Source organism: Poeciliopsis prolifica, unplaced genomic scaffold, assembly GCF_027474105.1.
Source record: "Poeciliopsis prolifica strain line A6 unplaced genomic scaffold, Auburn_PproV2 SCAFFOLD130, whole genome shotgun sequence".
Classification (NCBI taxonomy): Eukaryota; Metazoa; Chordata; class Actinopteri; order Cyprinodontiformes; family Poeciliidae; genus Poeciliopsis; species Poeciliopsis prolifica.
This window is the reverse complement of record NW_026562505.1, coordinates 624,634-645,181: the sequence shown is the minus strand read 5'-3', so window position 1 is coordinate 645,181 and position 20,548 is coordinate 624,634. Positions and strand designations below refer to the sequence as shown.

The window sequence follows — 20,548 nt, the reverse complement described above, 5'->3', positions numbered from 1 at the left end:
AGAGGTAATAAACTGGCTATTGATCTGACCTTAGTTTCTCAATCTTTTGCTGATAGTTGCAGCTGGAGAGTATGTAAAGAAAGCACAATGGGGAGTGATCATTATCCAATTTTTGTCAGAATAGGAGTAGAAACAGAGGAAGACCAGGTAGAAATTGAGGGGAGATAGAAATTTGGGAAAGCAAACTGGGATCATTTTAAAGTGGTGAGTGAGATTAATATGAAAAATGTTGTTACAAGTAAACTGATAAATGAATTAAATTCAGAAATTAGTAAATGTATTATTAATACAGCCAAAATATTCATTCCTAGAAGTAGTGTTATTAATAAAAGAAGATAGTTCCTTGGTGGACATCAGAATGTTTTAACAACAGTTAAACAGTGGAATAAGGCTTTTAAAACACTTAGGAAAATTATTTGTTTCCAAAATCTAATAAATTATTGAAGAAAACAGGAAGAAGTTAGGAAAACTATAAGAAATGCTAAAAGGTATTATTGGAGGAAATATTGTGAATCTTTAGGGGAAACTACTGCATTAGACAGGGTTTGGGAAAAAAATGTCTGGAAGTTCAAAAGAATATTTGTTTTCCAGAAATGAAAGGTAATGGAAATATTATGATAGATATTAAAAGTAAAGCTGTGTTATTAGCTAAAGTATTTGCAAAGATACATAGTACAGAGAATCTAAATAATAAAGAAAAAAGAGGATGTAAAATAACATTACAGAGACATATTGATGAAGTTTATGAAGAGTTTATGAACATGAAGTTTTCTTTGATAGAGTTAAATAATGTACTAAAGAATTTCAGTAAACCAACTCCTGGGAATGATCAAATCAGTTATAGTATGTTAAATAATCTCAATTAGGCGAGTAAAGAAATATTATTAGAATAATAAGGTATGGGAGGAAGGGATATTACCTGATATGTGGAAAGAAGCCATCATACCTATTTGTAAACCTGGTAGAGATCCTGATTCAGCTGATGGTTATAGACCAATCGCTCTAACATCAAGTATAGATAAAATTATGGGAAAAAATGGTAAATAACAGATTAACTTATTTTTTTAGAATCTAAGGAGAAGATTAAGTCTCATCAATTTGGATTTAGAAAAGGCAGAAATACAATAGATCCTGCATTATGTCTGGAGCCAGATGGACTCAGATGTATTTAGTAGCTGTCTTCTTAGATGTGGAAAAGGCTTATGACACGTTGAAGGGCTGTTGATTAAAATAAAACAAATAGGTATAAGGGGTAAAATATATAGATTGGTAAAAACATTTGACTGAAAGAAATATTAGAGTAAAAATAGGTGGGGAAATAAGTTCAAAATATAAAGTTGAAAATGGTACTCCCCAATGTAGTATAATAAGTCCTATGCTATTTATTATAATGATTAATAATATTTTTTGTGATATACATACAACTTTTGGTGTCTCATTATTTGCAGATGATGGTATTATTTGGAAGAGGGGAAAAATATAGAATTTGTAAAACGGAAAATACAAGAGGCGTTAAATAGTGTAGAAGCTTGGGCTTTAGAATGTGATTTAGATTCTCAACTTCCAAATCTAAAGTTGTTGTTTTTACAAATAGGCAATTAAATATCAATGTAAATCTCAAATTATATGTGGATGTTATAGAAAGGACAGATCAAATTAAATATTTGTGGATCTTATATGATTAAAAAAAACTCACATGGATGATACATGTTGATAAAATAGTTGAAGAAAGTAAAACATTATTAAATATAATGAGAATGAAGAGCATATAGGAAAGCATTACCGACTAATGAGATCAATTTTTGATTATGGATGTATTTTATGCAATTCATCTTCAAGTAGTTTATTTAAAAAAAAATAGATAGAATACAACAGCAGGCATTAAGACTTTGTTGTGGAGCAATGAAAACTTCTCCAGTTTCAGGTTTACAGGTTGAGATGGGTGAGATGCCAATGAAGCTCAGGAGAGAACAACGAGCCATCATTTACTGGGAAAATATTAACCTTCTCCAGGCAGATGTTGCCTTTGCAACAGCTCAGCGCTACTTAGCTAGTCTTTGCAAGTAATTTGAGCCTGAGAGGGTTAAAGGACATAATGAAGGTCATCCTCCATATGTTACACTGCAACCTTGTCAAGAAAAAGAAAAGAAACAAATGAATAGTTTTGGATGGATAATTATATAAAAAAGTAAAAGTTGGAATCTATTACATAACCTTTGTTTTGAGAAACACAAATTGTATGTATTTTTTTTGTTTATTCTGCTAACATGTTTTGTTGTTTTTAAGGAAACCATGATAGACAGTGCATTGCGAACCATCTCCTACATTGCTGATATTGGCAACATTGTGGTTCTGATGGCCAGGAGAAGGTTGCTTCACTGTGACTCTCAGCAGAATGTGGAGGTTTCAGACCCAAGTCAGGACAGTAAGCACCAGCACAAGATGATTTGCCATGTGTTTGAATCTGAAGATGTGAGTTCTGTCAATTATCATGGGATTTTAGCTAATTTTATGTAATCTCCTTTTGGGTTACTCTTGAGTTATTTATGTATAAGTTTGTAACTTTCCCAGGCCCAGTTAATTGCCCAATCCATTGGACAGGCTTTCAGTGTGGCATACCAGGAATTCCTAAGGGCAAATGGGATCAATCCTGAGGACCTCAGTCAGACGGAATATAGTGACCTGATGAGCACTCAGGACATGTATAATGAGGATCTTGTTCACTTCTCCAGGTCTGAAAACTGCAAAGATGTAAGTTTTCAATAAATTATTCAATAATATTTTGGATTCTATTTTTCTTTGTCAGACCTACTATGTATTAAATAAAAAATAATTAATTTGACAGACAATTTGGTATTATCTTACTAATATTCTAATCAAATATTCATCCATCAGGATGCAGTTTTCAAGTTGACTGAAGAATAATAAAAAATACATAAAGTGGGCATGTTTCAATCTGTTTCAGTCTTTTGTCTTTTCCTACTGCCAATTTCCCCTTTGTTAGGGGAGATTGACAGCAATCTCCCTTAGTTGGGCACCTTAAACAATCTTTAAAACATTCCAAGAAGAGCCTGAACTTAATCAGCTGAACTCAACCAGAGGTCAGAATCAGAATTAGGATTCTGATTCCAGAGTTTTTCACTCTGGAATCAGAGTGAAAAACACCCTTTTATGTGTGCTAATTTTATATTATCTCCCTTTGGATTACTCTCTTTTATCTCAGGTGTGTATAGAAAAAGCTAAAGGTGAGATTCTGGGTGTGGTCATTGTGGAGAGTGGATGGGGCTCCATTCTACCTACTGTTATCATTGCCAATATGATGCATGCTGGGCCAGCTGAGAGGTCTGGTAGAGTCAACATAGGAGATCAGATCATGTCAATCAATGGAACCAGTCTGGTTGGACTACCCCTGTCAACTTGCCAGAGCATCATAAAGGTATGTGCTTGATATTTAACAGTCTGGTCCTCCAGATTGTCATCAGCCAGTGTTACCAGGGTGTACTGTCCTGTTAGAGATTGTTACTGCCACTGAAATGGTCATTATAGAGACCTAAAGTTGGTCATAGCAGATGGCTTCTTGTACTCGTACAATGAAGGAAGGACCCAGATTTTGGCAGAGGATGTGCCACTGAAGCAAACTGGTAGACTTCTCAAATGATGTTAGATGGCCAAGGGTCCCCCTATTAACAATACCCAGGTAGGTCTGGCTTCAAACGTTCCGGACACAAGCTGAAGTAGTGCACAAAATATTTTATTTATATTTTTACAATATTAAAAATAAACTTTATTATTCTAATTTATAACCCAATAAAGAACAGTAACCCAAGACAAAAACTGGAAGTAATTTGAGACTTAAAACAAAGACCACTACACATCAAATTAGTAACAACATAAATTAATGGCGTAAAATAAAAAAAAGAAAAGTAAATTCAAATTTACATAAATCAAAGTCCTGCAGAGCAGATGGCTTTGAAATGAGCTTATTAAGCTTATTTGTGTCCTGAAGGAACAAAGGACCCTTCAAGAAGGAAAACAGGTAATTATTGAAGAGTATAAAGGAGCTTACAGACATGATTAGAGACAATGCAGAGATTTACAGAAAGAAGATGGAGAGCTGGCTCCAGCAGAACAATATCAGCGATGTGTGATCAGGGATGAAGAAAATCACAGGCTTTAAACAAAAGGAAGGTCAGAAAGATGAAAGTCTGGACAGAGCAAATGGACTGAATACATTCTGCAGGTTCACTTCAGGAACAAGTTCATCATCCTCTTCTCCTGCCCTCGGCTAAATGTACCTCCTACCATCCTTTAAGGCCTTTAGGCTGGTCACACCTCAAATATTTTATATTCCACCTCACCCTTTATATTGATCCTTCTGCTTCTACATCTTGTGTCTCAATATCAGAAGACTCTGCTGGTCCCTTTGCCTCCACCTTCCATTTTTCTGTCTGTAGAAGTCAGGTGAAGAGGAAACTGGAAAGACTGAGCTAGAGCAAGGCTGATGGTGTTTGTCCCAGAGTCCCAAAGGCCTGGGCAGAACAGCTCTATGTGATTCTGCTAAGATTTTAAAACTTAGCTTGATCCAAGAGAAGGTTCCAGGATTATGGAAAACATCCTACCTGGTTCTGGTACCAAGGGAAGCTCATCTATCAGTTATCAATCAATAATTATAGACCTTTTCCCCTGACATCCCATAATATAAAAACTAAGGGGGCACATGTTGTGGCCCCTTAGTTTTTTGTTTGTTTTTTACCATCCTATGCTCATTTTAAATTTCTTTCACATCTTTAATGAATTGTTCTTTTCAAGAGTAAACAAATTCTAGATGCTTTCCTTTGTATAGGGTCTAAAGAACCAGTCTCGGATAAAATTGAATATTGTCAGATGTCCACCAGTAACTACAGTTCTTATCAGACGGCCAGATATGCGCTACCAGCTGGGATTCAGTGTACAGAATGGCATTGTGAGTAGGGGGTGTTTTACTCTTTTAGAAGAATGTTTATAGTCTGTCAATTTTTTAATTCAAGTTGTGTTTTTTGTCTGAAAAAATTGCATCTATCCATCAGATTTGTAGTCTTATTCGTGGTGGAATTGCTGAAAGAGGAGGTGTAAGAGTGGGCCATCGCATCATTGAGATCAATAATCAAAGTGTGGTCGCAACTCCCCATGAAAAAATTGTCCAGATCCTGTCCAACGCTGTGGGAGAGGTGAGACATTGCACAATACTTTATTTAGAGATAATATATGCCATTTAAATCCTGCTGCTTAGAACTTGAACATGAGTGCTGACATTGTTTTCAAAGTTTTCTTTGGTAGAAAAATGGATGTACTGTCATTTTCACACAATTTTGGGGATTTATTAATTTTGTCATCAGTGAAAGATTAACTTAAATCCCAAACCAGATCCCTGTGAAAAAAAACCTTTGACTCCTTGCTTTTACTTCTGTTTTTGATAACACTTTGACGGGTTGTGAATAAGACTGTCATGACTCTGTCATAAACATAACACCTGTCATGAACATGATTAAGTCTTCATTAATATTTATGACTGTTCTCATAAAGTGTCATTCAGTAAATCATGACCCTTTCAATACAAAGTTGACATTATTCAAAATGTCTTTATGACAACTTGACATTAACCAAGAAATCATGATCTGACATAAATTTGTTATAAAAGTATTACTGGTTGAACTTTAAAAGATATGTAGCTTTATGTTATTAAATCTAATGTTTAATCAGTAATACTTACTCATAAATATTCATGAAGACTTACTCATGTTCATGACAGGTGTTATGTCATATTTACGATGGTGTTATGAGTCTTATTCACAACCCATCAAATAAAGTGTTACCCTTTTTTTCTTCCCCAATAAATGTTTCAGATCATCAAAGTGGATAAAGACAACTTGAATAAGAACAAAATGCAATTTTTAAATGACAATTTCATGAAAGGAAAGAAATATCCAAAATAACCTGAACCTATGTGAAAAAGTAATGACCCTAAATGTAATTTCACCACCTTCAGCAACACAACAACTGACATCAAGAGCTTGGAATAAGTAGTAGTTTTTAATATCGCCACAGTGGAATTTTGATCCACTCTACAAAAATGTTTTAAATCAGTTACTTTACAGGTTTCTCAAATAGAAACGGCATGGTAAGGTCATACAGGTCCTGGTTGAGGTACCAGACAAAGGGCATCCCAAAAACCCCTTATGATGAATACGACCATAGTAAACAATATTCGCTCGTGTGAATGCAGGTCACTGAGGCCCCACTCTGGAGCCCAGAGATGGGGCACGTTGACGAGCGCCTGGTGGCCTGGCCTTTAATCCATGGAACCTGGCTGGGCACATCCAGAAGAGGAGATGTGGGCCCCCGTTCTCCTAGGCTCACCACACTGCACCCTTTAACCGGGTTAAAGGGTGCAGTGTCCTCGGCCACCACCCTCAGCCTCGGCCACCACCCTTTAACCGGGTTAAAGGGTGCAGTGTGGAAGGGTGGTGGCCGAGGGCGATGACTCTGGGGATCCAATCCTCAGTAGCAGAAGCTAGCTCTCGGGACATAGAATGTCATCTTTTTGGTGGGGAAGGAGCCTGAGCTAGTGTGTGAGCTTGAGGTTGTCTCCTTGAGACACTCCAGGACAGAGTTGGACACTCTTCCACTCTGGAATTGCTCCAGATGAGAGGCACTGAGCAGGACCATCTTGGTAAATCAATGGTAGCCTCCCTCCACATACGAGTGGGGGTCGGGTTCCGACTGTTGGTGCTTACGCATCAAATTGCAGTTCAGATAATCCATTCTTTTTGGAGTCTTTGGACAGGCTACTGGATAGTGCCCCTCCTTGGGATGTCCTTCTTCTGCTAGGGGACTTATGTGTATTATAGACATGGAGATGGGCTATTGTGAAGAGGACAAAGTGATACTCCAGACTCAACATTTCAGAAGAGGTCTCTATCAGAGCAACCTGGGCTCTCATAACACCTGGGCAGTGCCACAGACTGATGGACTCCATGCCACACTGCATTGCTGCTGTAATTAAGACAAAAGGAGCCTCAACTAAATACTGAGTGCTGAACATACTCATACTTTTCATGTTCATGTTTTTCTTTTAGTCAACATTTCTAAATAAAATGTATTTCGTATTGGTCTTAATGTTCCAATTTTCTGAGCTATTGAATTTGGGTTTTCATCAGTAATAGTCAACATTAAACAAAAACACATCCTTATTTTCTTGTCCTGTCTTTTGTAAAATGTCTCCTTTGGCTGCACTTTTAAAATGTTACTCCTGTCTGTTTTTTAGATTCACATGAAGACCATGCCTGCAGCCATGTATCGCCTGCTGACTGCTCAGGAGCAGCCTCTCTACATTTGATAAACCTTACAAAATTTAAGCCCATACTTGACATCAGTTCCTTTCAGTATTGTTTACTACATAAAATGATCATTCACAAGTGGAGCTTTTTTTCTTGTCTACTCCAACTTAAAATCAGAATTACTGAACTGTATTTACTGCAAGACTTCTCTTTTGGGTTTATTACATTGGAAAGGATGAGGACACTTTATTGAATGCGAGTCTCCAGCTGCACTAAGTATAAAGTTGTTCTCTTTCTGATTTGATGTTGCTGTTTGAAAAGTTAACCTCAGCTTAAAAATAGAAACATTTCAGCATCTCTTTGCTATTTAGGAAACAAGTTTTAAATATGAAAAATAGACCGTTCTCTTAGTGTGTGGAATAACTATATGAGCCACGAGTTTTAAGAAACAAATCTTGCTTTCACTTTGCATTCTAACCTGGTGTGCTGGTGTAACTGAAAGAAATAAAATAATGGTGGGAAAAGGACGTTGTTTATTTATTCATCCCATTTCTTCTATATTTGATCCACTTGCATGATGGACTCATTCCCAGTGTGAAAGCTTTTAATCTCTACTGAAATACTTGTTTTTATTCTAGCTTAGTTTTTTGGCATCTGTTAATAGCAATTGGGAGAACCCTTCTTTCACTGGTTGGCTGCATGAAGCCACTCTAATCCTCCTGCAACCTTGAACTCCAGAAAAACTCAATGAAACAGCAAGTTGGTGTAGAACAGAACAGCTAGCTTCCATCACCAAGAAGTCTTTGTCAGTAATAACGGTAAGAACCATCAATTTTATTTATAAAGCCCTTTATATCTCCAATTGAAATCTCAAAGGACTCATTCACATTAATAAGCTACTAAGTTGTAGCTTGCCATGCCCAGGCTGACAAAAGTGAAGTTGCAAATTTTGCGCCGTCGGCTCTTCTGACCAACACCAGCAATAATCAGCATAACCAATAATCAGTAACAGTCAGCCAGGACCTGTATGAAGAATGTTGTGTGATGTTGACGGTGCATTGTTGTTGTTTTCAACATTGAAAATAATTTAGATAATTTCTTATATTACTCAGGGATTTTTCTGGTTTTCTTTTACCTTATAGATATACACCAAGCTTGAAACTTGCTAGTGTTTATACTTATTGAAATAAATTGTATTTTATGTGTAATTCCTCATTCAGTTTGGGATTATAAAATGAAATGCACATTTTCAAAATAAAAGCTCAACTATATGGGTTTAAAAAGGCAACAGATTGGAAAAGATAAATAATCTTTCCTTATTGTATTTTCTACAGGAAGGAAATACAAGAGCAGTGAACACAGAAATAAAACTCGAGTACAGTCAGGCATAGCGACACATTACAGCAAAATACAGAAGACTTTGGTAGGAACATGGAAGGATATCGATCCCACGCCAGGAATTAATCTGTGGGTCTTCTGTTTGGACTGCAATGAACTTCAGAAGGGAGGGAGGAATAGACAATACAGGTCTTTTGGTTTCCATAGAAACATTCTGGTTAGCATACTGCACTCAGTCCATCATTTTCAGATTCGCTGCTTCAGGAATACGGCAAATGACACAAATAGATATTTTTATTGAAGAGAATGGAAAACTCTTCAGAAAGCAGTTGGTGGAGACTGATTCCATCATGAGTGTACACCCAGCGTTCTCCTGTCCAGTCGTAGCGTTTTGGTCCACTGGGAACACAAAAGGAAAAAGACGAGGGGAATAAAATGAGTCTGAAAGCAGATATTTACATACAACAAATAAAGGCTTTTCTTCACTTGCATAAAGTTAAATCTGACCAAGCTTCTCTCGTTACAGTTCAGTTAGATCATCCAAGTTATTTATATTTGCTAAATGCCAGAAAACTTAGCAAGAAGATTTTTAGAGATTTTTTGGAACCTTTGAGTAGCTATATTCAGATCTACTCAGTTCATAACAAAGTCATAGTCCAAACACTAGAGAAGGTCAGATATTTTTGTGAGCTGTACTAATGTGTGTTTTGAAAATGCTACAAATTTGAGGTGAAAACTGCCGCCATTTTCCACTCGTCATCAGACATCATTGTGCCTTTTGGCTAAGACAGCGATCGCCTCCTTTGGGTGGTGATAGAGGTAGTCATTGTGACTTGGCTGTTACATTTTACTACATTTTGTTGCTTTGTACATGTGACAGTGCAATGACAATAAAGTTGAATTCTATTCTATTCTATTGAAGTCAGTGGGGACTTCAAGGCCTACTTTCAAACATCCTTTCAGCAGTCTTTTTTCTCCCTTAAGGTTCTCAAACTCAGAAGTCTCTTCCCACTATCCTAAAGCTAAAGATGAACATTTAACATATTTAACACAGTCCAAAGGCAACGGGTTAAGTCTGGGCAAAGCTGTTCACACGGGAAAATGGAATGAAGGTCATTTAAACATTGGCCAAACTTTCTTCTTTGCAATTTTAACTTCTACAATTTTCCTACTCCTCTTTCATTCGTTTCATTCTTTTTTTTACCCTTCAAAAGCATTCTGTGGACAGGTGCATTTGAAGCATTCTATTATTATATCCATCTTTTTTTAGATGAATAGAATGAGAGAGAACTGCAGTTTCTGTGCTTGGCTGGACGATGACTTCCACGCAAAGAAGGATGTGTTCACTGCGGTTGTGTGGCAGAGTTGTCGTCTTGCAATTGGAAGGTTGTAGGTTCGATTCCAGCTTCCTCCTGCCATATGTCGATGTGCCTCTGGGCAAGGCACTTAACCCCAAATTGCCTACCGATCTGCGTGTGTGTATGAATGGGTGAATGTGACTAGTGTAAAGCGGTTTGAGTGGTCAAAATGACTGGAAAAGCGCTATATAAGTTCAGTCCATTTACCATTTAAATTACAGCTGCAGCTCTTCTGGTAGGAATTTTGCACGTTGGTCTCGGAACACTTAGTTTCACTTCCAAATACTGCACTGTGGGTTTCCTCCCCGGCAACAAATATTCTAGCAGTTCTGCCTCAAATTAAATTATATACATTGACAAAAAATAACTCAAGAAGTGTAAATTCTAAAGAAAAAAAACCTAAAAAAAAACCCTTCAAACAAAATAATTAAATACAGTATATGTTACATATTATTTTCTACAATAATAGACAACACTGTAGTTCTACCTGGTAGGCGAAGAAAGCCAGATCTGCCTGTTTGGTGTCTGTTTGTTGATAACATAGGTTCCATGGCCTCCACCCAACTTTACAGTCAACACACCACTCTGTGCACACATTCAGAACATATACACAGTCCTTCATATGTGTTAAACTGAAATGACAAACATTTTTTAGATGAAGTGAATGGCTGCCTATTTAGTTAACTATTTATTACAGTCCCCTGGATAAAGAAAAACAGCCTGAATGGTTCTGATTGTACCATCCATCACATTTTAAACAAAAGGGCAATCCAAGGCAGGAGATCCAGGGTGACAGAAAATGGTCGGAATTTGACAAACTGGTTTGGCTTAAACATGAGATGAGCTAAGAGGTAGGTGAGGTTTTGTGAGCATTTGGCTGCATCAAGATCTTTTTTTTGGTCTCTTGTGAAAGACAGACATTTGTCACCACATGACAACAACTCCTTCATAAACATGAAGGAGTCTTCATGAATGTCTATGACTGTTGTTATTAAATGTCAGTTAACAAATAATGACATTTTTAATGCAAAGTCGATGCTTTGCAATAAAATACAAGTCTTAATGCAACTTTGCATTAAAGAGTCATTTACAAAATGACGCTTCATGACAACAGTCAATCATTTAGTACTTTGAAATGCCTTGTAGCTGAAATGTGCTATACAAATAAAATTTGATTGATTGACTGATTTATGAAGACTCCATGTTCATGACATGTGTTGTCATGTAGATGACAATGTCATGCCAGTCTTATGCTCACCCTTCAAATAAAATGTTACCAACTAGGTTTATAGTTGACGCACAGAAGTTGGCATGTCCCTGCCTGTTGGTCCGAATTACCATGCTTGCTCATGCACCTCTGAATTTTTGTAACATGTAACTTTGTTTAAAACAAAAACATGTTTTTTTTTTGTTTGTTTCCTGGAAGTAATACTACTGTTGTGGGGTGGACGAAACCAGAGTCTATATTTCAGTCTTACGAACAATCTGTGCAGGGACTAAACCCCTAAAATACACTGCATCCCAGTGTTCTGACAATATGTGCTTCTATGTGTCAGTGATATACGCTTCTGAAACTGCTAGCGTCATATTTACAAACCGAAAACTATAGCAGGTTGTGTTGATGTTAAATACACTGGATAACATTATTTGAGTGACAGAGTTGTATCACAGTCTTCTGCAGAATTAATATACACTAAAATTACACTGCAATTACACAGGTTCAACCTCATATAATATCGCTATCAACATGCCCAATATGGCACTATTCCATAAAAGGAGTGTTTTTAAATTAAAATATTTTAAAGTACTTTTATGGGACCAAATGACCCACAAAAACAACATATTTTGTCCTAATTCACATACTTGATGACAAGCAATGACTCTGTTTGCAGTATACAGTAAAGACATTGCAGACAGAAAACTAAAGCCATAAGTATGTTTACAAACTGCCTGTCATGTAAACTTAAAACATAAAGTAATACAGCAGCTTAATGAAAGCCAGGTATAAAATAAATTAATTAAAGCTTATCTTAATCTTTGATGAAATAAAAAGGATGAAACGAAGCATCCACAGGTACGATGTACCGATGAGAAATCTGCTGAGTAAGCAGTATGTGACGCAATGTCGATGTGCATTTCCTTGTGGTAATGCGCACTACCACAAGGTAGGACAGCTTCATGGGTAGCACAGATAGTTAGAACACCTACTGTGCTCCACACTACTCTGAGCTGCTCTCCACTTTGCAGGCAGACTGCAGCAGTTCTAGAGAACCCCAACTTCCCCTGGTTGAATGCATTCTCAGCTCCACTCCACTGTGAACTGCAGAGAGGTTCTGAAAGATGCATGTACGAGAAATGAGAGATTGCGAAATAAAGCCAGTGATAAAAGAGATGATGTTATAAAACGCTGTAGTTCTCAACTTCCAAAATTAATATTTTCCCTCCTTTGCTCTGTCCATTTTGACTTGCGCTCCTACTGTGAGCAATGCACTTGACTTAATAGAATTATGTTTTGTGTGAGTTATTTATGTATCAGTTATGCACAGCCATCAGTGATACATGCTGCCAGCAATACACCCATATTTTTATTAATATGGGTAAATATTTATAAAAGTATTTTCCTACTTTTTTTTCTATCATGGTGAATTATTTTGAAAATACGGATGTGGTGCTCGTGCAGCTTCCTGTTGGATCAGTGTAATCCTTAAAGATCGATTCCACACTTGCTCCAGTGTCCAACAACAATAGCATCGGTTCTAATTTTGGAGGACGATTCTGCAGAAGGCTGGCGCACTGCGTCGCCACACGCACACAGTGCAAGTGCTGTTATTGACAATAACGTGTGTATATTTACTGCAGGGGTTACACTGTGGCAGAACCGGTTGCAGTGTAATTTAGGAGTATCAATTAAGGCTTCGTGTCTTTATGTCTTACCACCTACAAAATTTTATAATTTATTTATCACACTATTGTTAAATTGTAAAAATTCCAGTGGGAAACAGTGATTCAATGAATGGATGGCCTTTTCTGCTTCAGGCTATTTAGTTAGCAAAATAATAAGCTAAAAAGGAACTGAAACAGCTATTAATGGAACATAATTTATAATTCCTCTGAAATATAAAGTTCTTCTGTGATAATTTGGGGCGTCGCATTTTCTGTCTCCTACAATAATTGATAATTGATAATTGATGTTCTGAGCTGTTATAATTGATGTTATAATGGCTTACAGAAAATATGACATCATATTCTGTTCCAGTGAAAGCTTCGTCTGCCAAATCTTCAAAGTAATCAGATAGAGCATCCAGCGTCTCATCTGCCAGCTTCTCATAGGCTGCTTCTGACAGCTCTCTTCCAGAGAAAGACATAAATAAAATATCAATTATTTGGGCAGCTCAATAATTACTGGTGATATTAAATAGATACAATAACAGAGGAATACCTTATATGCACAGGAGTCAGTTTCTTCTTTCTTCTTGATGTTAGAGAAAGATTTCTGATTAACCCATCATCAAATCTTCTCCAGCCAAGCTGATGTGGAAAGAAAACCTCATATAAGTCACTTAATAATAAAGTTTCATGTGTTTTGATGCTGGCAATGTCTTTTGGAGGGACAATTGTAAAGTGAAGTTTTTTTATAGTACAATATTCACAGAAAAAAACAATATCCAAGGTTTTGAACATTGAACATGCAGACAGAGCTACAGTGGAAACGTTTAGCCGCAGCGTTGATTGGCTCAGTCAAAGTCCAGACACACATCCATTGATGAATGGGTAGTAAGGTCAGCACCATCATGCCAGTAGTACATATTAGATGTGTTTCTGTGAAGCACATAGCGGAATAAACTTCACCAGAGCCAAAAGAGAATTATTTTTTACCAAGTAACATTGGAGGATGGATAGTAACTAGAGTTACACTAAAGTTTGAAGAAGGAAAGCCTTACAAAACTTGGATGAATGAGGTCAATAGTTGGATGAGAGTTACAGATTTGGAGAACAAGAAGCAAGCTCTTGACAGAGCTATGGAAAGTCCAGTAGACGATCTAACTAAAGACACTGGAATGACCACATTGGTAGCTAAAGCAGACGATTTGTTCCTCAAAGAGAAAACGGGATCTATGAAGACTTTGACCGGATCATAAAAGAAATGAACATGTCAATGGCAGATTGTTATTTTTTTTTGAGCAGTGTTATTCAGACAGACAGTTGGCTCCAATAGCATGCTCAGATGTAACATTTGCTCCTCGTCAGAAACTCCACAGCCCAGCACAAACCCGCTGGATAAGTACGGACATCGATAAAAATATGCAGTGTCCCAAAGTACTTTTCATTGGGTTAATGGCTGTCTGCACAAAGCAGTGAGTGTTAAAGTTACTGATAATACAACAAACATGAAAAACATAGACTCACTGGCTACTTCATTAGGGACATCAGTCTAACTCCTCATTAAGGCATATGTCATATCAGCCAATCACATGGCAGCAACTCAATGCATGCAGATGTGGCCAAGGCGATCTACTGCTGTTCAAAGCAGGCATCAGAATGGGGAAGAAAGGAGATTTAAGTGACTTTGAACGTGGCATAGTTATTGGTGCCAGACAGGCTGGTCTGTGTATTTCAAAAACTGCTGATCTACAGGGATTTCTATAGGGATATCAGAAGATTAAAATATTTCATAAATTCAACAGCAAAAAAATGATGTGCTTAAACAGAAATATCAGGCTTCTGAAAATAGTTTTTCATGCAAATAAGGGGTGAAACCAAGTAATGAGTCAATAGAGGTGAACATATAGTTTAATATATCATATTAGAAATTGATGATGAATTTGTTTAAATCATTAAAGTAAACATGGACTGCACTGTTTGATATCTAGCATCAATTAGTATGTCTGTGAGATTGAACTGAAGCGATTTTTGTACAGTGCCTTGAGACAACAAAACTGAATTGAATTACAGTGCAAGGTGTACTTGAATGCATCATAAGTGTATCACTCTGACCACAAAGGACTGTTTAAAAACTAATGCTTTGTTCAACTGCAGCCCTAAGTGACCTAATTCCGATTTTTTGTCAAATTGGATTATATTGCAGTAATAAAATTTCATATATATGCGACTTGTATGTGATCTCCAGTGTGAACTGTAAACAATTGGAAAGTGCCCTGGATGCACAGTAGAGGCAGCAATAATGTCACACATAGAGCGCAAGCTCAATGTTTCGCCAGCAGCCATAAAAATTAGTGCTCCGTGTTTGAAAAAGTAAGCATGAATGCTAAGGGTGGAGTATAGCTTTCAATTTTGAATTTGTTGTGCGTCTGCAGCCAGCGTATTAACAACCTAATCCTCATTACAGTGTGTGCTGACTTGTTTGCGCATGTCAGCACACAGAATAGAGGCTTTTCACAATTCTGTAGTATGCATGATGTTCAGGTCGGTTGGATCCAAACTGGATGTTAGATCACATATGAACTGGATCCGTATCAAATATCGAAGTGGCCAGGGTTGCATTAGAAAAATATCTGATCTGTGTTGTTCAGACTATCATGAAAAGATCAAATACAGGTTGCATTAAGGCATTAAAAAAAAAGAAAATCAGAATTGGGTCACTTAACACGGCAGTGTGAACACAACCAAAATGACATAAATTGATGATTATTGATTATCTTATGATTAACTGATTTGTTGCTTATTGTGACAGGCTTTTTCATAAGCATAGCTCCCAAATTTTTCCACACAAATTATGATATTTAGAGTAAATGGATGTATCTAAGCCCATATGTGGAGCTTAAACATCAAAGTGTGATTTTTGTTTTTTATAGTAGTTGTATGATACATAGTTATTTTACCTTGAGAAAGCAAAACTGTAAAAGACCAACATCATGATAAGCATTTGTGAATGTAAATGTGTGACTAGCAGTGAACTGTCTGACCTCCCCAGCACGCTGAAGGACACTGGGACGCAGGCAGTGTGATGTCCAACCTCGAGCCTTTTGCAGGACAGAGAGCATGTGGAGCTAAAATCAGGGGGAAAACCAAGTTAGTTGAAGATTTAAAAAGCATATTATTTAGGCAATGAAAAAAACATTCCAGCAACTTAAAAAGACAAAGCAAAGGTTAAATTGCAGAAAGTCTGATGTTGAGCTCCCTTACTTCTGCAGTTATTGAAATCAATTTATCTTCAGCCAACAGTTACTATAATAACTGCCACAATATTCTAGTCACGTTTAAAGCGTCTTGCAGTTTTTAAGCTAGAGTAGACACTCAAGATTAGCCATTTATCAATTGGGAAGCTACAATCAGAAGCCAACTTTAGCTTTGCACACAAAACAAAGTTGAGTTCCCCCTGAAAACCTGCTAAGCCTGTTGTCTGGGTGCTAAGGCAGTCATTCATCCACCGACTTGTCATGTTTTTGAGTTTAAAAAAATATTTAAAGTTGACAGCCTGTCACAATAAATCAATTAATCGCACGATAAATGGCAAAGCTGAAGTTGGTTTCCAATTTTAGCTTCTGATTCGGGAAATGTGGGAGGATGTCGGTCAGACCTGGCAGGCCCAAACTTGTTGTGAAGGTCTGCTGGGAACGTCTGGCGGAGTCCCCTGTGAGACGGAGCTTTAACTCCCATCTAGGGCAAAGCTTAGAACATGTCCCGGGGGAGGCGGGGGACATTGAGTCTGAGTGGACCATGTTCCGTGCCTCCATTGTCGAGACGGCTTATCGAAGCTGTGGTCGCAAGGTTGTCGGTGCCTGTCGTGGCGGCAACCCTCGAACCCGTTGGTGGACACCTTCGGTGAGGGATGCTGTCAGTCTGAAGGAGTCCTTTTTTTGGCCTTTTTGGCCTGCTTTTTGGCCAGCTGATGGGTACCGGCGGGCGAAGTGGCTTGCGGCTCTGGTGGTTGCTGAGGCAAAAACTCGAGCGTGGGAGGAGTTCAGAGAGACCATGGAGAAAGACTTCCGTTTGGCTTCGAGGCGATTCTGGTCCACCATCCAGCGTTCTCAGGAGGGGGAAGCAGTGTAGCACCAACACTGTTTACAATGGGGGTGGTGTGCTGCTGACCTCGACTTGGGACGTTGTGGGTCGTGGGCGGAGTACTTCAAAGACCTCCTCAATCCCATCAACATGCCTTCCATTGAGGAAGCTGAGCCTGGGGACTCTGGGTTGGGCTTTCCAATCTCTGGGGACGAGGTCACCGAGGTGGTTATAAAGCTCCTCGGTGGCAGGGCCCCGGGGGTGGATGAGATTCGCCCAGAGTATCTCAAGGCTCTGGATGTTGTAGGGTTGTGTTGGTTAATGCGACTCTGCAGTATCGCATGGACATCGGGGGGAGTTCCCCTGGATTGGCAGACTGGGGTGGTGGTCCCCCTGTTTAAAAAGGGGGATCGGAGAGTGTGCTCTAATAATAGAGGGATCACACTTTTAAGCCTCCCTGGCAAGGTCTATTCGGAGGTACTGGAGAGGAGGGTCCGTCGGATAGTCGAACCTCGGATTTTGGTAGAGCAGTGTGGTTTTCATCCTGGCTATGGAACACTGGACCAGCTCTATACCCTCAGCAGGGTCCTGGAGGGTGCATGGGAGTTCGCCCAACCAGTCTACATGTGTTTTGTGGACTTGGAAAAGGCGTTCGACTGTGTCCCTCGAGGAGCCCTGTGGGGGGTTCTCTGGGATTATGGGGTACCGGGCCCTTTGATACAGGTTGTCAGGTCCCTGTATGACCGGTGTCAGAGTCTTGTCTGCATTGCTGGCAATAAGTCGGTGAGGGTTGGATTCCGCCAGGGCTGCCCTTTGACACCGATTCTGTTCATTACTTTTATGGACAGAATTTCTAGGTGCAACCAGGCTGTTGAGGGGATCCGTTTTGGTGGCCTTAAAATTGCATCTCTGTTTTTTGTGGATGATGTGGTCCTATTGGCTTCATCGGGATGTTATCTGCAGCTGTCGCTGGAGCGGTTCGCAGCCAAGTGTGAAGCGGCCGGGATGAGGATCAGTGCCTCCAAGTCTGAGACCATGGTCTTGAGTCGGAAAAGGGTAGAGTACCTTCTCCGGGTCGAGGGGGATGTCCTGCCCCAAGTGGAGGAGTTCAAGTATCTCGGGATCTTGTTCACGAATGAGGGAAGAAGGGAGCGGGAAATCGACAGGCGGATTGGTGCAAAGTCTGCCGTGAAGCAGGCGCTGTACCGGTCAGTCGTGATGAAGAGAGAGCTGAGTCAAAAAGCGAAGCTCTCGATTTACCAGTCGATCTACATTCCTACCCTCATCTATGGTCATGAGCTTTGGGTAATGACCGAGAAAACGAGATCGCGGATACAAGCGGCCGAAATGGGTTTTCTCCATAGGGTGGCTGGGCTCTCCCTTAGAGAAAGGGTGAGAAGCTCAGTCATCCGGGAGGGACTCAGAGTAGAGCCACTGTTCCTCCACATCGAGAGGAGCCAGTTGAGATGGCTCGGGCATCTGGTCAGGATGCCTCCTGGATGCCTCCCTGGTGAGGTGTTTTGGGCACGTCCCACCGGAAGGAGGCCCCGGGGAAGATCCAGGACACGCTGGAGGGACTACGTCTCTCGGCTGGCTTGGGAACGCCTCGGGATTCCCCCGGAGGAGCTGGAGGAAGTGGCTAAGGAGAGGAAAGTCTGGTCCTCCCTTCTTAAGCTGCTACCCCCGCGACCCGATCTCGGATAAGTGGCAGAAGATGGATGAATGGATGGATTCAGGAAATGGCTAAAGGGCAATTCTACCAATTTTTCACTACCTTCCGCATCTTTAATCATCTAGTTTAAAAACTACAACACCTAGACTCTTCAAATCTGGACTGGATTATTCCGCTCTAATAGAAAAATATTTATAACCATGTTTGGGATTTGTAAAACCTTTTTCTGATTTGTGAATCTACAATAAAGGCTGATTTCACCACTTTTTGGATCTCTGTCATAGCATAACTGCTCCAATTCCAAAACTACAACACTCTTCAAACCTAGACTAAATTATTCTCAACCAAGAGCAGAACATTGAAAACCATGTTTGGGATTTGTGAAACTTCTATCTGTTTTGTGAAACTTCAATAAAGGGCGATTTCACCACTTTTTTGCATCCAGGTTGCACAAGAGCTGCTTACCTAGTAGTACTGTAGTTTTGTAGTGTAAACGGAGCGGTTTGCACAAACGGAGCACTACCAATCAGACTATTCGCTGGATTTTTTGACGTGGGTGGGGTGTCAGCTGCACAGAGGTACTTAATCTTTCATGGCAAGCCCTTTTAACATAAATTCGGTTTTACTGCCCTTGCATTCCAGATATCTCAATTTGTTTTATGACTAGACGTTTTAGAAATTTAAGATATCTCTAATTACATTCTGAATAGTCGAAATGACGTCAGATTTACCATTGTTTTGTATGGGGACTTCAATTCAAGATATCTGCAATGAATTACTGACTATCTGAAATAAACATTTCAGATATCTACAATTAAATTATGACTAGTCAAAAAGTAAATTCAAGATATCTCGATTGTAGTTTTGACTAGTCATAATTTTAATCAAGCTATTTCTAATTAGTCCATAATTCAAGATATCTTAAATGTATTTTTGGATCGGAGAAATATAGTTTTGACTTGTGGAAATTAAATTATAGATATCTTAAAAGCAAATAATGACTAGACAGAACTAAATGAGTGATATCTTGAATTATAATTTTGACTTGTCAAAATTCCTTTTAAGATATTTCTAAATGAATTAGAGATATCTTGAATTATTCAACTTTTCCATTTAAGATATCTTAAATTGTAATTTTGACTAGTGATAATTACGTAGAAGATATCTTAAATCGTAATTCCGGATACGTGTCTCATCAAATTGCAGATCCAGTGACGTCATTTGAGATACCTTGAAAAGAATTTTGACTAATCAAAATGTAATTGAAGATATCTTGAATTATTATTCTCACTAGTCAGAATGGAAATGCAGATATCTTAAATTACCATTCCGGATAGTCAAAATGTAGTTTTGTCGAGTCAAAATGCATTTTTAGATATCTGGAACGTAATTACGGATAGTCAGACGGAACCGAATCAACTTGGCTCTATCACTTATCCCACTTTCTGAAACGGGACCCAGTTCACACCATAAGTTTAAAAAACCCAGAGATTTCCTGGCTGTTACCTGATGAAAGTTTGTCATCGCACTTCTCTTCGCTGTCCCCAGGTAAAGCTTTGAACCTGCCAGGTGGCAGATCTGTGGAGAAATTTTACATGTTTTTGTAAATAGGAGCATACTGCCTCCTCTTCTTCTTCTTGTACTATTACTTCTTCTTCTTTAGGTTTTAACGGCAGCTTGCATCCATTTTTGTTGCACTTACTGCCATCTACTGGATCCTAATATCTATCTCTCAAATTCTCAAAATAATCCCACTGTTTTTTGAAAAACGAAACATTTTCTTCCTCCCCTCATTACTATTTAACTGATCAACCACTTTTTCAAACTTCAATTCCCCAGTACAGCCTAATTCCAATATTAATAATTTTCTTTCATTTTTATATTTTCTACAACTAATAAAA

At 38.6% G+C, this 20,548-nt stretch overlaps 2 protein-coding genes across 2 annotated transcripts in view; one reads left to right on the top strand and one right to left on the bottom strand.

The window, feature by feature from the left end:
• Positions 1-7,837, top strand: part of LOC129355316 (amyloid-beta A4 precursor protein-binding family A member 1-like) — a 33,662-nt gene extending 25,825 nt beyond the window's left edge. Inside the window, 6 exon segments of the mRNA XM_055024821.1 lie at positions 2,287-2,472; positions 2,572-2,751; positions 3,224-3,436; positions 4,844-4,963; positions 5,067-5,207; positions 7,304-7,837. Of these exon segments, the coding sequence (XP_054880796.1) occupies positions 2,287-2,472; positions 2,572-2,751; positions 3,224-3,436; positions 4,844-4,963; positions 5,067-5,207; positions 7,304-7,375 (912 nt within the window). The 3' untranslated portion in view covers positions 7,376-7,837.
• A 785-nt stretch (positions 7,838-8,622) lies between these two features.
• On the bottom strand, positions 8,623-20,293 carry LOC129355317 (frataxin, mitochondrial-like). The gene is made up of 6 exons (XM_055024823.1): positions 20,154-20,293; positions 15,937-16,020; positions 13,452-13,540; positions 13,240-13,360; positions 10,500-10,597; positions 8,623-9,053 (listed from the first exon to the last, which is right to left on the bottom strand). Exons 1-6 carry the CDS (start codon positions 20,262-20,264, stop codon positions 8,915-8,917), a joined length of 642 nt encoding a protein of 213 aa, XP_054880798.1. The 5' UTR covers positions 20,265-20,293; the 3' UTR covers positions 8,623-8,914.
• Between the last annotated feature and the right edge of the window lie 255 nt (positions 20,294-20,548).